At 40.9% G+C, this 13,766-nt stretch overlaps 1 protein-coding gene across 1 annotated transcript; it reads left to right on the plus strand.

The window, feature by feature from the left end:
- Nucleotides 1-8,461: 8,461 nt before the first annotated feature.
- On the plus strand, nt 8,462-13,718 carry LOC309819320 (protein SET-like; the record flags this gene model as incomplete). The annotated part of the gene is given in 3 exon segments (XM_082649424.1): nt 8,462-8,481; nt 12,104-12,766; nt 12,768-13,718. Coding segments are annotated over 3 exon segments (1,212 nt in total). The 3' UTR covers nt 13,297-13,718.
- Nucleotides 13,719-13,766: the final 48 nt, after the last annotated feature.

Below are 13,766 nucleotides of genomic sequence, written 5' to 3' on the forward strand. Positions count from 1 at the left end.
TCTAAGAATTGAAACTAAGAGCAGTGACTAGAAAGCTTATGCACAGGGAGTTATAAACGTCCGTAGCCTAAGTTGCAAAACTATGCATGGCGCTAACAGTTGAAACACGCTTTAAAAACAGCCCTTGGGGATGCCACCTTCAAAGAGGCGCGCAGCCCCGGGCAGCGGGCAAGTCCTTGCTTTTCTGCGCCGGCTTTCCAAGTCTCTCCCCTGTCTTTTGTGCCATTTACTATAAACAACATTCGAAGGTAGCACCGTGTACGTTTTCAGCCCTGGCAGGAGAGCCTGGGAGCCCCAGGAGCGCGTGGGGTCCGCGCCGCGGCCGGGTCTGCACGCGCCGTAACGAGCAACACAGTCCCCTACCTGGGTGGGAAATCCGCGGGCGGCCGCCTCCGGGTGCGGGCGGAACGGCGTCCGCCTTGGTGGCCCCGCCGGCAGCTCCCGCGAACGCTGCGCTGGGGCGATCCCCGCGGAGGCAGGAGTCCACGGGTGTCACACATGCATCACGGCGCCCGCGCCGCCGCAGCCGCCGCCGCCCGCCCTGGCGCAGCGCGCAGCGCGCCGCCGCCACACCGAGCACCAAGGGCGGGAGGCTCCTGCGTCCTCTATTCAGTGGGATCAGATCCTAACCCGCTTTCTACCCGGCCTGAGCATTAAGGCATTCGCGGCGGGCAGCTCTTCGCTTCTAAATCTCCTTCTGATTGGAGACGGAGTGTTTGGGATAGCTGGGTGGGAAGGGGACCCAGCGGGACCCCAGGCTCCCTGGATTTGCAGAGCAATAGATGTTAAACATCTTATTCCTCCAGTTTCGAGTTTCATCCCCCACTGATTATTGTCATCTCCTTCGCGCTCTCCACCTCGCCTGGGGCAAGGGGGCGATGTGTACTCCACACCCCTTTCACCAGCCCCAAACCAGGACACGTACTCCAGCCATAACAAACTTATAATTTCTTGCACATGCCTCACTCTCTCACCTCCAAGCCTTTGCATGTTCTTTCCTGTCTGCCCAGAATATTCTCTTCCTCCTAAGCTTCTTATCCCTGCCTAATGACTAATGGTTCTCAGCTGAGCCATCTCTTCCTTGAGGAAGTCCGCCCTCCTCCCTGGAATAAGAGAGTTCTCCCTGCTCCATGTGCATGGGGCCACCACTGCTTCCTCTACCACAGCACCCAACACCTGTTACTAAAGTTGACTGCCTGGTGTCTGTCTCTCTCACTAGAACATAAACTGTGTAAATGCATGGTCTCTTGTTTGCTGCATGTGCAAAGGCATATAGTGTCTCTCAATGTATATTAGTGCAGCTACTATCCAGATTAAGGTATAGAACAGCTCTGGCATCCGGAGGTTTATGACCCTTACCAGGCAATAACTATTTATCTTCCATATGTAACCACTATTCTCGCCTCTTCCAGCATCAATTATTACTGCCTGTTCTTGAACGACATATGAATGGAATCAACAGTTTTATATTATTTCAGATTTTGAAGGTATATATCTACCTATTATATATATAATATATATGAATAAAGACAAATTTTCCTTTTCCTTTTCCAATGCTTATATCTTTTATTTAAACTTTTTCTTGCCTTGTGGCTCTGGCTAAGACTTCCATACAATGCTAAATTGAAGTGTCAATCCCTAGTCTTATTCTTAGATTCAGGGAAAGTCTTCATACTATTAAGTATGATGTTAATTAAAAAAGTGATGATAATGAAGAGCCTTGTTTTATTTCTAATTTCAGAGGGAAAGCATTTTTACCACTAAGTATGATGTTAGCCGTTGGTGTTTATTTTTATAACGTTTATCAGATTAAAGAATTCTGAGAAGGAATATCAGGGAATAACAGATTCCCTTCTTCTTTTAGTTTGCTGAAAAGTGTATAATAGGGCTTCCCTGGTGGCGCAGTGGTTGAGAGTCCGCCTGCTGATGCGGGGGACGTGGGTTCGTGCCCCGGTCCGGGAGGATCTCACATGTCGCGGAGCGGCTAGGCCCATGGGCCCGTGGGCCATGGCCGCTGAGCCTGCGCGTCCGGAGCCTGTGCTCCGCAACGGGAGGGGCCCCGACAGTGAGAGGCCCGTGTACCGCAAAAAAAAAAAAAAAAAAAAAGTCAATATTTTTCTATATATTTAACCAGTTCTTCATTCCTTCTTGGAGTTCTGTGTATCTATTTGGAGGTTCCTTTACTTCACTCTGAACAGTTCCTTTTAGTATTTCTTGTAGTGAACATCTACCAGAGACTATTCTTTCAGCTTTTATACAACTTAAAATGCCTTTATTTGACCTTTCTTTTTGAAGATTATTTTTCACTATGTATAGCATTCATAGATGGAAGTCTTTTTTTCTTTCATCACTTTGAAGAAGTCAATCTATTGTCTTCTTGCTACCATATATTCATTTGAAAACTCTGCTCATAGTGTTGTTATCACCTCTCTGAAAGCAATCTTTTTGCCTTTCACTGCTTTTAATATTTTCTTTTTATATTTTCTTTCAGAAGTTTAATTATGATATTCCTATATATGGTTTTCTTTATTTTTTTTCTGATTCTGAGCATCTTGAATTTGTGGGTTAATATCTTTTATCAGTTTTAGAAAATTCTCAGACTATCTTTTCAAATGTTGTTTCTGCCCTATTTTCTCTCTCCTATGCTCTTAGATTGAGAAAGCACATGTTACACATAATTAAATGGTTTTGATATTATCCCACACATCTTTTCTGTTCCATTTTTTCTATTCCTTTTTTACCTTCTTTGTACTTTAGCTTGAGAATTTTCTATTGACCTTTCTTTGGGTTCACTAATCTTGTTTTCTGCTGTGATCAATTTGCTGTTAAACCCATCCAATGAGTTTTTAAGTATAGATATTACATTTTTCAAATGGCTACTTGATTATTTGACATAAGCTTTGTTGAATTTTTCTTTTTATCCATTCTGTCCATCATTTTCTCTATTTTCTTTAACATATTTATAAGAAAATCTATTAACTACAACATATGGATAATTTATTTTATTGCCTTTTCTGTTGGTTATTAGCAAACATTTTCTTGCCTTTTTGCATGTATCCTGTTTTTTTCTTGTACGCCTGATATTGTGTAAAGGAACCACTGAAAACTGAAGTTACTCTTGTTCTCCTCCAGAGATGGTTCACCTTGCCCTCTGTTATACAGATAAGATGAGAGGTTGATCACCTCAATCCACTCAGGAATCAGCTTCCAAGGAACTGGATGTCAGCTCTACCGAGACTAATTTCACCTCTGTGTTCGTATGTCTCAAAGATGAGAGCTATCATGTGTTTATTGTAGGACATAGCCTCCAGGGAGAATTTTTCTCATCAGCACTATGACACTGCAAAATATCTCACTCTGCCTTTCCAATCCAGCACCTAGCTTCTTATACCCCCCAACTCAGCATTCAGCAAAGATCCCATCAGGCAAAGCTGTCTGTACATTTGGGTGTTTTCTAGATTTTAAACTGGCAGACAAGCCATATGGTGGTCTAAGGCTCTGCCATTTTCTCTTCCCCTAGTATAGCCCCCTCTGCCTGATCCTCAGCCCATGCTTGGACTCAGCAAATGCATAAGGAAGAAAAGAATAAAATCAGCTCAACTACCTAGGAAGAGCTCTTCCTTTTTTGGAATGTTAGTTCATTTAGTCCTTTTTGTTTTCACTATTCTCAGATATCTTTTAAAATGTGATTTCTGTAATTTATTCTTTTTTTCTAGTGGAAGTGCAAGATGAATGGCATGCCACCACCTATTAAATACTACTGGAAAGCAGAAATTGATTTGCTAACTGTTTAATCCTCACAACACTTTTATGAGGTAAGTACATTTTTCAGACAAGTTGTGTAACTTGCCAAAGATCACTTAATAGTAAGTAATGAAGACAGGAGATGAACCTAAGCTATCTCATCCTAAAACCAGGGGTGACAATAACCATGATGATATATTGCCTCCAATGGATGGGATATTCTTTTTCAATAGGTAAAAAAATGCTAATTCTGACTTCTAACTGAAAATCTGAAGAGAAGATCATTTTTAAAACTTCCTTTTGAGACTAATTTTGAGTCAGATATGTAAGTTATTTAAATTCAAGGCACATCTCTCACCAAAATTTTTCTGTAGAAACCAAATGACCTTTTCCTACCCCTCAAGCCCCAAGAGATAAAACTCACTTAATCAAAAGTGGTTTTGGTCATATTTTCTTCAGGAAACATGAGTGGCAACTGTCAAGTTTTCTGTGTCCTCCTCCCACAGAATTCTAAATTATGACAATTCACTTCAGGAATACAAATGCATTGAGGGGAACACTTTCACTTTTTATTTTCATTTTTGGAATGTAAGTGCAGTGGACTCCTAAATTGCTTGCCTAGAATAGCAAAGGTTAAGGTAATTAGAGTAGAAATGGGAAAATCCATAATCAATTTGTGTTTTAAAAGGTCCAAAGAATACCAAAATGAGAGCTGAGAGGGCATCAGGCAGCCGGTGGTTTGTGGCTGCAAAGGGTGAGTCACAACTGAAGCTATAAAACCAGCACATTCTGAAAAGCACTGGTGTTCACCCTTTTCTTTTTCACTTAATGTTTTTTTTTATTTTATTTTTATTTTATATTGGAATATAGTTGATTTACAATGTTGTGTTAGTTTCAGGTGTACAGCAAAGAGATTCCATTATACATATACATGTATCTATTCTTTTTCAAGTTCTTTTCGCATTTAAGTTATTACAGAATATTGAGCAGAGTTCCCTGTGCTATACAGTAGGTCCTTGTTGGTTATCTATTTTAAATATAGCAGTGTGTACATGTCAATCCCAACCTCCCAATCTATCCCTCCCCCCCTCCTTCCCCCTGGTAACCATAAGTTCGTTCTCTAAGTCTGTGAGTCTGTTTCTGTTACGTATATACAATGGAATGTTGCCCAGCCATTAAAAAGAATGAAATAATACCATTTGCAGCAACATGGATGGACCTAGAGATCATCATACTAAGTGAAGTAAGTCAGACAAAGACAAATATCACAAGATATAAATGCAGAATCTTAAAAACAATGATAAAAATGAATTTATTTACAATACTGATGTTTACTCTTTGTGGGCCTTTGCCTAAGAATAATGTGATAATGATAAAGTCTCTTCTAGCTACAGCTTTATCAGTAGAAATAATTAAGATGCAAAAGAATCAGAATCTCTTCCACTCACTCTACTGACAGGGAAGAACTTCGGACTTGACCATGGCAAAAGTCAATATATGAACTTACTGATAAAGACTTGATTGTTGGCTTTTAGAAAGGAAAGTGTCACCTGATACTGCAGAAAAACCAAACAATTCCATAAAGAAAGCAATTGTCTGCCTGAAAGCAGAATTTTAAAACTAAATCTAAAAAAGGAATCCACAAAATCCTATCACAGGATTTTAAATATTTCCATTACCTTCTGCTGCTTCCCAAAGAAGGCAGTGATTTCCATGCATTGGCCGTGTCTGCCAGACTTGCTGGTTCATTTCCTGGATTTTAGCACTCCGTAAATTTTGATGGTTCAATTATACTACTATCAAACGATGTTAAAATGCCACCCTTCCTGTATTAAAAAAAAAAAATTTAACACTACCTGCCAGTATAACAATCAATTTAACAGCTGCTTTTATCATGTGCTTACCATTTGAAAGGCATTCTATGTATATTTTTGCTAATTTTCCCCAAAACACTGCAATTTATGCACTTTATTTTCATTTTCCAGATTAAAAAAAAAAAAAAACAAGCTTAGAATGGTCAGGTAATATATCTAAGGCCACACAACCAGTAAGCAATAGGGTTAAGAGTCAAATCATGGTAAAATTCCAAAGCTTGGGTTCTTTCCATAAAATCACTCTTCTCCTATTGGAATAGTCTCATGTCCATTGCCACACCTTCCATTCTACCCAAATCGGTCTGTTCCCTCAAATATTTTGTACTTATTTTCTCTTCTGTATCTTTACACACACAATTCCTCATACTAATATTGTTTCTAATCCTCAACCTTATAAAAAGCTAATTTATCCTTCATGTGCCTGCTGAGATTCCACTTCTTCCAGTAAACCTGCCCAGACCACCTTACTTCCTCCCCCAGCTCTCCACAGCAATCTCTCCCTTCCAGATATGTATATGACATATATTCTATTTGTTCATTCATTCATTCATTCAGCAGATCTTTATTCACTTCAATCACTGGAAACACAGAGATGACTGGAAGTGAAATCCAATAACAAATAGATAAATATAAAATGTGTTTTAAATATACTAATATATATGCGAATGTATATACACACATTTATATGTTCAACAATATTAATAATAGCTGACATTATTGAGTGCCTATTATGTGCCAGGCACTATTCTAGGCCACTTAGGTGTTCTAACTTATTTAATCTTCACAACAACTCTTCAAAGTAAGTACCTTTTTATTTATGAGAATACTGACACACAGAGAGGTTAAACAAGTTTCCCAAGGAAGATGAGACGTTCATCAAAGGGACCAGGAGAAGAAGGGTGTAGTGAATATTGTAGGTGATCCTCTAACATCCAATCTAGTCTCCTTCGAAACTGTGAAGTTTGGAAACATTTGGAAAAGATGTGAACCCCATAAGTGGCCCATGAATGACCTAAGTAAACCCAATCAGTAATTCCAGTAAATAATTTCCAGTGCCCTGGTCCAAGATCCATCCAGAAACTCAAGCCTAACAGCATTTCTTTGCAGCAGAAATTGGCTCAAGGAGGTCCACAAGATCACACTAAAGAAAAAATTACTTTTTCTCTTCTGGACATGAATGAGGAATCATTAAATAGCCCTGTTTGCTACCAGCAGCCATTTTACAACCATGAAGAGGACCAGCATGAACACAAAGTTTACTGTCTTAACCTAGATTTCCCTCACTTAAGCCAGTGTTTCACCTTCCACCTGCTCTTCATCCCAATTCTCCATCATAGGAGGTTTTACTAGTCATAATGATACTGCATGCCAAGGCCTAGCACCATCCTACTTTCTACCAACAATGGGGTCCTCATTGCCATCTGACCAGTGAACGATGCAGTCATAGAATCCATCCTGAGTGACTCGTTTCCAGGGCCCTTTATGGTGCCAGCTGTCATAGCCTAGGTTTTCCCCTGAAAGCAGAGCCTGAGGCAAGGGTTTACACGTAGGTAGTTTATTTTGGTAAATGAGCCCAGGGAACAAGAGTAGGGAGACTCTGAAGAATGAAATAGAAAAGTAAATTCAAGGGTACGGTATCAAACTAGTCACTGTTGTTGGCAACTGGACATTGGTCCTGCTGGGAAGCTCTGAGGAATTGTATAGAATTGGACTGAGAAATGTCACCCAAGCATTGGAGGAGTGAAACGCTTATCTGCCAGTTTCCATCTCCTGTTGGTCAAAGGTTGGAGCACTGAAGGTTAATTTCACACTTGCACATTTGCGTATGCAAAAGTGTCCAGCTGGTCCTCCAGTTGGTTTAGCTGCCTCACAGAGGCTTCACAAAAGAAGTGATGATTCTGTGACTGGACCATTCACTGGTTCACTAGTTGGACAAGCTTGTTCCCAGAAGAGTCCCATATCTGGTATCAGAGAAGCAGAAAGTAAAAAATACACTGTGCAGCTGAGGCAAGGTGCTTATACACTTGGGCAGAACTGACTCCTGCATCCATGGCTAGATTAAAGGTGGACTCAGAGGATATGAGGTGGGGCACAGGAAGTCTCCACACATAGTACCAGTTGTCAGAGAGAGACATGAAAAGCACCTTCAAGCTCAAGGCCATCATCCAGCTGCTAGAATCTGGCTATTATTATTTCCAGTAATAGGAACACATTAACTTCCTTATTTTTTAAGCCACTTCTTTCTTCTTAGTCCCCCCTTTATTAAAAGAAAACTACTAGAAAAAAATATATATATATATTTATGAATTGTGACATGTCAGGTAGTGGTAGGAAAGCAGCCAGAGATATAGAATTTGTTTTCCTTGAGTATAGGATTTGCTCACATCATTGGTTGTGAAGCCTTATTGGTATTGTATTGGCCATGTTCAAAATGTACATAAGCTACTCATTTATGTGAAATAAAGCAAGCTGTCTTTTCTGTAATATGAAGCCTAAATCATGCCAACTTTTAAGAGAGGATTCTCTACAGAAAAAAAAAAACAGTATTTACAAAAGAAGTAAGAAGTTTGTTAATAAGCTCAGTTTTTCACTCAACAAATGTAGGGTGCCTCTCATCTACCTGTCATCATTGTTGTCTTCCCTGGGGATACAGCAGGGAAACAGACAAAATTCCCCACCATCAAGGAGTACTGTCTAGTAGGGGAAACAGACAGTAAACTCAGGGGAGGAGGAAAGGTAAGACCAGACCAACATACATTTTTAAAGGACCATCTGGTTTCTGTAAGGGGCTGGAGTGGAAGCAAGGAGACCATTTAGATGCTGATGTAGCAATTTGGGCCGGAATGATGGTGGCCCATCATTGGTGAGGGTGAAGGTGATGAGAGGTGTTCATTCCTATCGCCTTTATTGTGCAAAGCAGTACAGTCTTTGAAGAAGGAAATACCTGAGGAAGAAAATGGATTCTAGAAGGAAATGGAGGAGTAAAATATAAAAGGTCACTGGATAGGTGTTAGGGAGGACATTTGATTCAGCTGGAAGGACAGTTGCAAAGTGTGAAAAAGCCATAGATTGAAAGAAATGTAGGTGATGAATTGAATCTACTTTGGTGTTAATCAATAGGCATATGATTGATAACATTGGAATATTCTAATTACTTTTCATTTCTAGGTTATGTTTCTTTAAATACAACACCCGGCAGAGCCTGGACTCTGTGAGATCCAATATTCATAGAGTTACACAGACTTACACAGAATGAAATTTGTCCTGTTTAACACATTTTGAAAGTGATTTTTAAATATTTTTACTCTTATGATTTTTACTCATAAATCTTTCCCTCTGAGATATATTAAGTTCCAACTCCTGCAAAGAAAATTAGATAGAAGACAGTTTAGCTATGAATCAAACTAGAATCATGATCAAAGAGAGTCTCAGTAGATAGAATGTAGTATAGAAATTAAGTTAGCTAAGTTTGGACCTCTCATATTAATCATTTCATAATTCATATTTTCAAATATTTACAGCTCATTGAGCAAGCCTATTTTCTTTCCCTGTGGAAAGATACTTGGTGCTTAAGGGGCCCCGTGATTTAATAAGGATAATTATGTGAAGCAAAGTACAAATGACAAGTGACTATTTTTGTAATTTTCTTTGCCTCCTTTCCAAACTCAGTAGAATGGTGAAGTAGGGGGGAAACTGGATGACCGTTTGAGCAGGGAGCAGGGGTTGATCTCTTTATTTAAAAATATTATGGGCAACAAATTATTCCTTTAAAATGCAAGTGTATTCAGAGTGTAAGCTCCATCACACCTCTGTGTGATGATAGTAATACCTCAGTTACCTAAAACAGTGGGCAATGGGGCACTGACAGAGAATAGAGGGGAAGTCCTAAAAACTTGGAAACAGGGAACTGGGGTTTGGACCCATATTTGCTACCATCTAGCTGTGTGGCTTTAAGAAAGTCACGTGGCTTCAACAAATGATGTTGGGAAAACCGGATATCTACATGCAAAAGAATGAAGTGCAACCCTTACCTTACACCATATACAAAAATTAACTCCAAATGGAGCAAAGACCTAAATATAAGAGTGAACCCTATAAAACTATTATAAGAAAACAGAGGGGGAAAGTTTCATGGTATTGGTTTTGGCGTTTATTTCTTGGATATGTCACAAAAAGAACAAAGCAACAAAAGCAAAAAAAAAAAAAGATTAACTGGACTACATCAAATTAAAAGCTTCTGTGCATCAAAGGACACAATCAACAGAGTGGAAAGGCAACCCAGAGAACGGGAGAAAATATTTGCAAGTGATCTATTTCATAAAGGGTTAGTATCAAGAATACATGAAGAACCCTTACAACTCAACAACAACAACCACAAAAGCAACCCAACTGAAAAATGGACAAAGGACTTGAATTGGTATTTCTCCAAAGAAAACATACAAATGTCAGTAAGCACATGAAAAGGTGCTCAACATCACTAATCACTAGAGAAGTGCAAATCAAAACCACAATAAGATACCACAGCACACCCATTAGGATGGCTATTATTTTCAAAATGAAACAAAATACCAAGCGTTGGCAAGGATGTAGAGAAGCTGGAACTGCTGTGCACTATTGGTGAAAATGTAAAACGGTGCTGTTGCTATGAAAAACGGTAAGGTTGTTCTCTAAAAAATTAAAAATAGAATTACCATTTGATCCAGAAATTCCATTTATGAGTATATGCCTAAATTCTTAGAAACAGGGACTTAAAGAGATGTTTTTAAACACATGTTTATAGCAACATTATTCACAATAGCCAAGAGCAGGAAGCAACCCAAGCGTTCATCGACAGATGAATGGATAAGCAAAAGGTGGTATATATGTACAATGGAATATTATCCAGCCTTAAAAAGAAGGGAATTCTGATACATGCTGCGACATGGATGAACTTGGAGGATATTATGCTAAGTGGAATAAGCCAGCCACTAAAGGACAGATACTGTATAATTCCAGTTATATAAAGTACCAAGAGTAGTCAAGTTCATAGAGACAGAAAGTGGAATGGTGGTTGCCAGGGGCTGGCAGGAGGGGAATGGGAGTTGTTCCTTAATGGGTACCGAGTTTCAGTTTTTAAAGATGAAAAAGTTCTGGAGATGGATGGTGGTGATGGTTGCACAACAATGTGAATTACCTAATGCTGTTAAACTGTATACTTAAAAGTGGTTAAGATGAAAAATTTGTTATATGTATTTTATCACAATCTTTTAAAAATTTAAGATAATGAATAGAAAATGCTTTCACAATATAGGATATACAGAAAGTGCTCCAAAAATAACAAACTTTATACTTGGTATTTTATTAAATTTCCTGAATTGAGGCCCAAGATGGTCCCATTATGTCAAGTTCCTTTCTGGGCAAAAGAAAGCATGTGGTGAAATTAAGTCATCAGAATTTTTAGAAGTGCCTGACACATCATTTGGTCTCATTCCCCGGGGAAAAAAAAAGTTACAATGCCTTGCCAACTCTTAGAATTCTTATTTCTAACATGAAGTGTCTGGACAATTCATTAAATCATCTGTAAGTTCCTTCATCTCTCATAGTTCTCTGTTCTAAGTCAATACTTTGTAAACTGTGTTCTGTAACTCTAGTCCTCCAGGTAAAGGACACGCTACATCACTTGAGTTCTGGATGCTTAGGTACACGCACACGCACGCACACACATACGTACACACCCTTGTTTCAAGCAGAGATTTTCTATATTGAGGTTATGTTCAATATTTACTGTTATACAACATTTTTCTAATTTTAAGAAAATGAAAGCTCTGTTTCTACGGAAGCCAGGTAAATAAATTTTTCAGATAAATGAAATTTATCTTCTTCAAGTACAAAACTTTCATTTTAAATTCTACGTTTCATGAAAATCCTATAAAAACTGACCCTTGTGGGCTTCCCTGGTGGCGCAGTGGTTGAGAGTCCGCCTACCGATGCGGGGACCGCGGGTTCGTGCCCTGGTCCGGGAAGATCCCACATGCCGCGGAGCGGCTGGGCCCGTGAGCCATGGCCGCTGAGCCTGCGCGTCCGGAGCCTGTGCTCCGCAACGGGAGAGGCCACAACAGTGAGAGGCCCGCGTACCGGAAAAAAAACAACAAAAAGAAAACTGACCCTTGTCCCATACCTTCTAAAAGAGGATTCCTGGACCATAGTCTGATTGGTAAGGCTTGGCTTCACCAGGGACTGACATGCAGTGGACTATGCTTTTACATAGAATTATAACCATGAGTTTCTATACTCTTTTCAGGAAAACACAAGACTTTGAGCCCAAAATGAAAATAATAACTCCTACTAACCCAGTTCTTAACTTTTCGTCTGTCAGTGCGCCGTCAATCTTCATGGTACTGCCATCCAGTACCCTGCCTGGTTCCATGCCTCCAGCTCTGCCCAGCTGTTACCTCCCTTAAGACTCCCTTCATCTGGCTGAATACTTATCAGCGTTAAAAACTCAGCTCATGGCTCTGCCGCCCGCCCCTCGCCGTGAGGAGGAAGCGGAGGAGGAGGCGGCTCGGGGAGCTGGAGCCGCGAGCTGGAGCGCGGAGCGTGAGTGAGGGAGCAGAGCCGCCTACCTGCCCGCCGCCGCCTCCCCTCAGTAAGCGGGAGCCCGGCACGCAGCCTCAGCCCCTCCCTCGTCGTCAGGCCGCGAGGGCAGCGCGCGCGAGCCAGGGGGAGGGAAAGCAAGCGAGCGAGCGCGGGGAGGAGGCGGCCGGACGGAGCCGGCGCCCGCGCGTGTGGCGTGAGGGGAAGCCGCGGCCCTCCCCCTTCGCCTTCCCTTCTCTCCTCTCCTCGCTCCCCCCGCCCCCTCGACCGCGGAGCAGCACCGTGTCGGCGCTCGCGGCCAAAGTCAGTAAAAAGGTGCTCAACTCCAACCACGACGGGGCCAAGGAGACCTCAGAAAAAGAACAACAAGAAGCAATTGAACATATTAATGAAGTACAAAATGAAATAGACAGACTTAGCGAACAAGCCAGTGAGGAGATTTTGAAAGTAGAACAGAAATATAACAAACTCCGCCAACCAGTTTTTCAGAAGAGGTCGGAATTGATCGCCAATATCCCAAATTTGGGGGGAGCAACGTTTGCTAACCATCCACAAGTATCTGCACTGCTTGGGGAGGGCGCTGCGTTATTTGACAAGAGTCGAAGTGACAGAATTTGAAGATATTAAATCAGGTAACAGAATAGATTTTTATTTTGACGAAAACCCTTACTTTGAAAATAAAGTTCTCTCCAAAGAATTTCATCTGAATGAGAGTGGTGATCCATCTTTAAAGTCCACTGGAATCAAATGGAAATCCGGAAAGGATTTGACAAAACGTTCAAGTCAAACGCAGAATAAAGCCAGCAGGAAGAGACAGCATGAGGACCCAGAAAGCTTCTTCACCTGGTTTACTGATCATTCTGATGCAGGTGCAGATGAGTTAGGAGAGGTCATCAAAGATGATATTTGGCCAAATCCATTACAGTACTACTTGGTTCCGGACATGGATGATGAGGAAGGGGAAGGAGAAGAAGATGATGATGATGATGAAGAGGAAGAAGGATTGGAAGATATTGATGAAGAAGGGGATGAGGATGAAGGTGAAGAAGATGCAGATGATGATGAGGGGGAGGAAGGAGAGGAAGATGAAGGAGAAGATGACTAATGGAACACTGATGGATTCCAACCTTCCTTTTTTAATTTTCTCCAGTCCCTGGGAGCAAGTTGCAGTCTTTTTTTTTTTTTTTTTCTCCTTCTCCTCTTGTGCTCAGTCGCCCTATTTCTAAGGTCTCTTTTCTCCTTTATACCATGGCTCACAACTTATTTGGGGGGGAAATACCTTGAGCAGAATTCAGTGGGAAAAGAATCTCTACCCCTTTCTGTTCCAAATTCATTTTTATCCCTTCCTGTCTCAACAAAAACTTTATGGAATCAACACCACCATGCTCTGTGGGAAAAAAGAAAAACCTTCTGCTCCCTTAGCTCTGCTGGAAGCTGGAGGGTGCTAGGCCCCTGTGTAGTAGTGCATAGAATTCTAGCTTTTTTCCTCCCTTCTCTGTATACTGGGCTCAGAGATTACACTGTGTCTCTATGTGAATATGGACAGTTAGCATTTACCAACGTGTATCTGTCTAC

Source organism: Grampus griseus (genome assembly GCF_964374135.1).
Source record: "Grampus griseus genome assembly, chromosome: 2".
Classification (NCBI taxonomy): domain Eukaryota; kingdom Metazoa; phylum Chordata; class Mammalia; order Artiodactyla; family Delphinidae; genus Grampus; species Grampus griseus.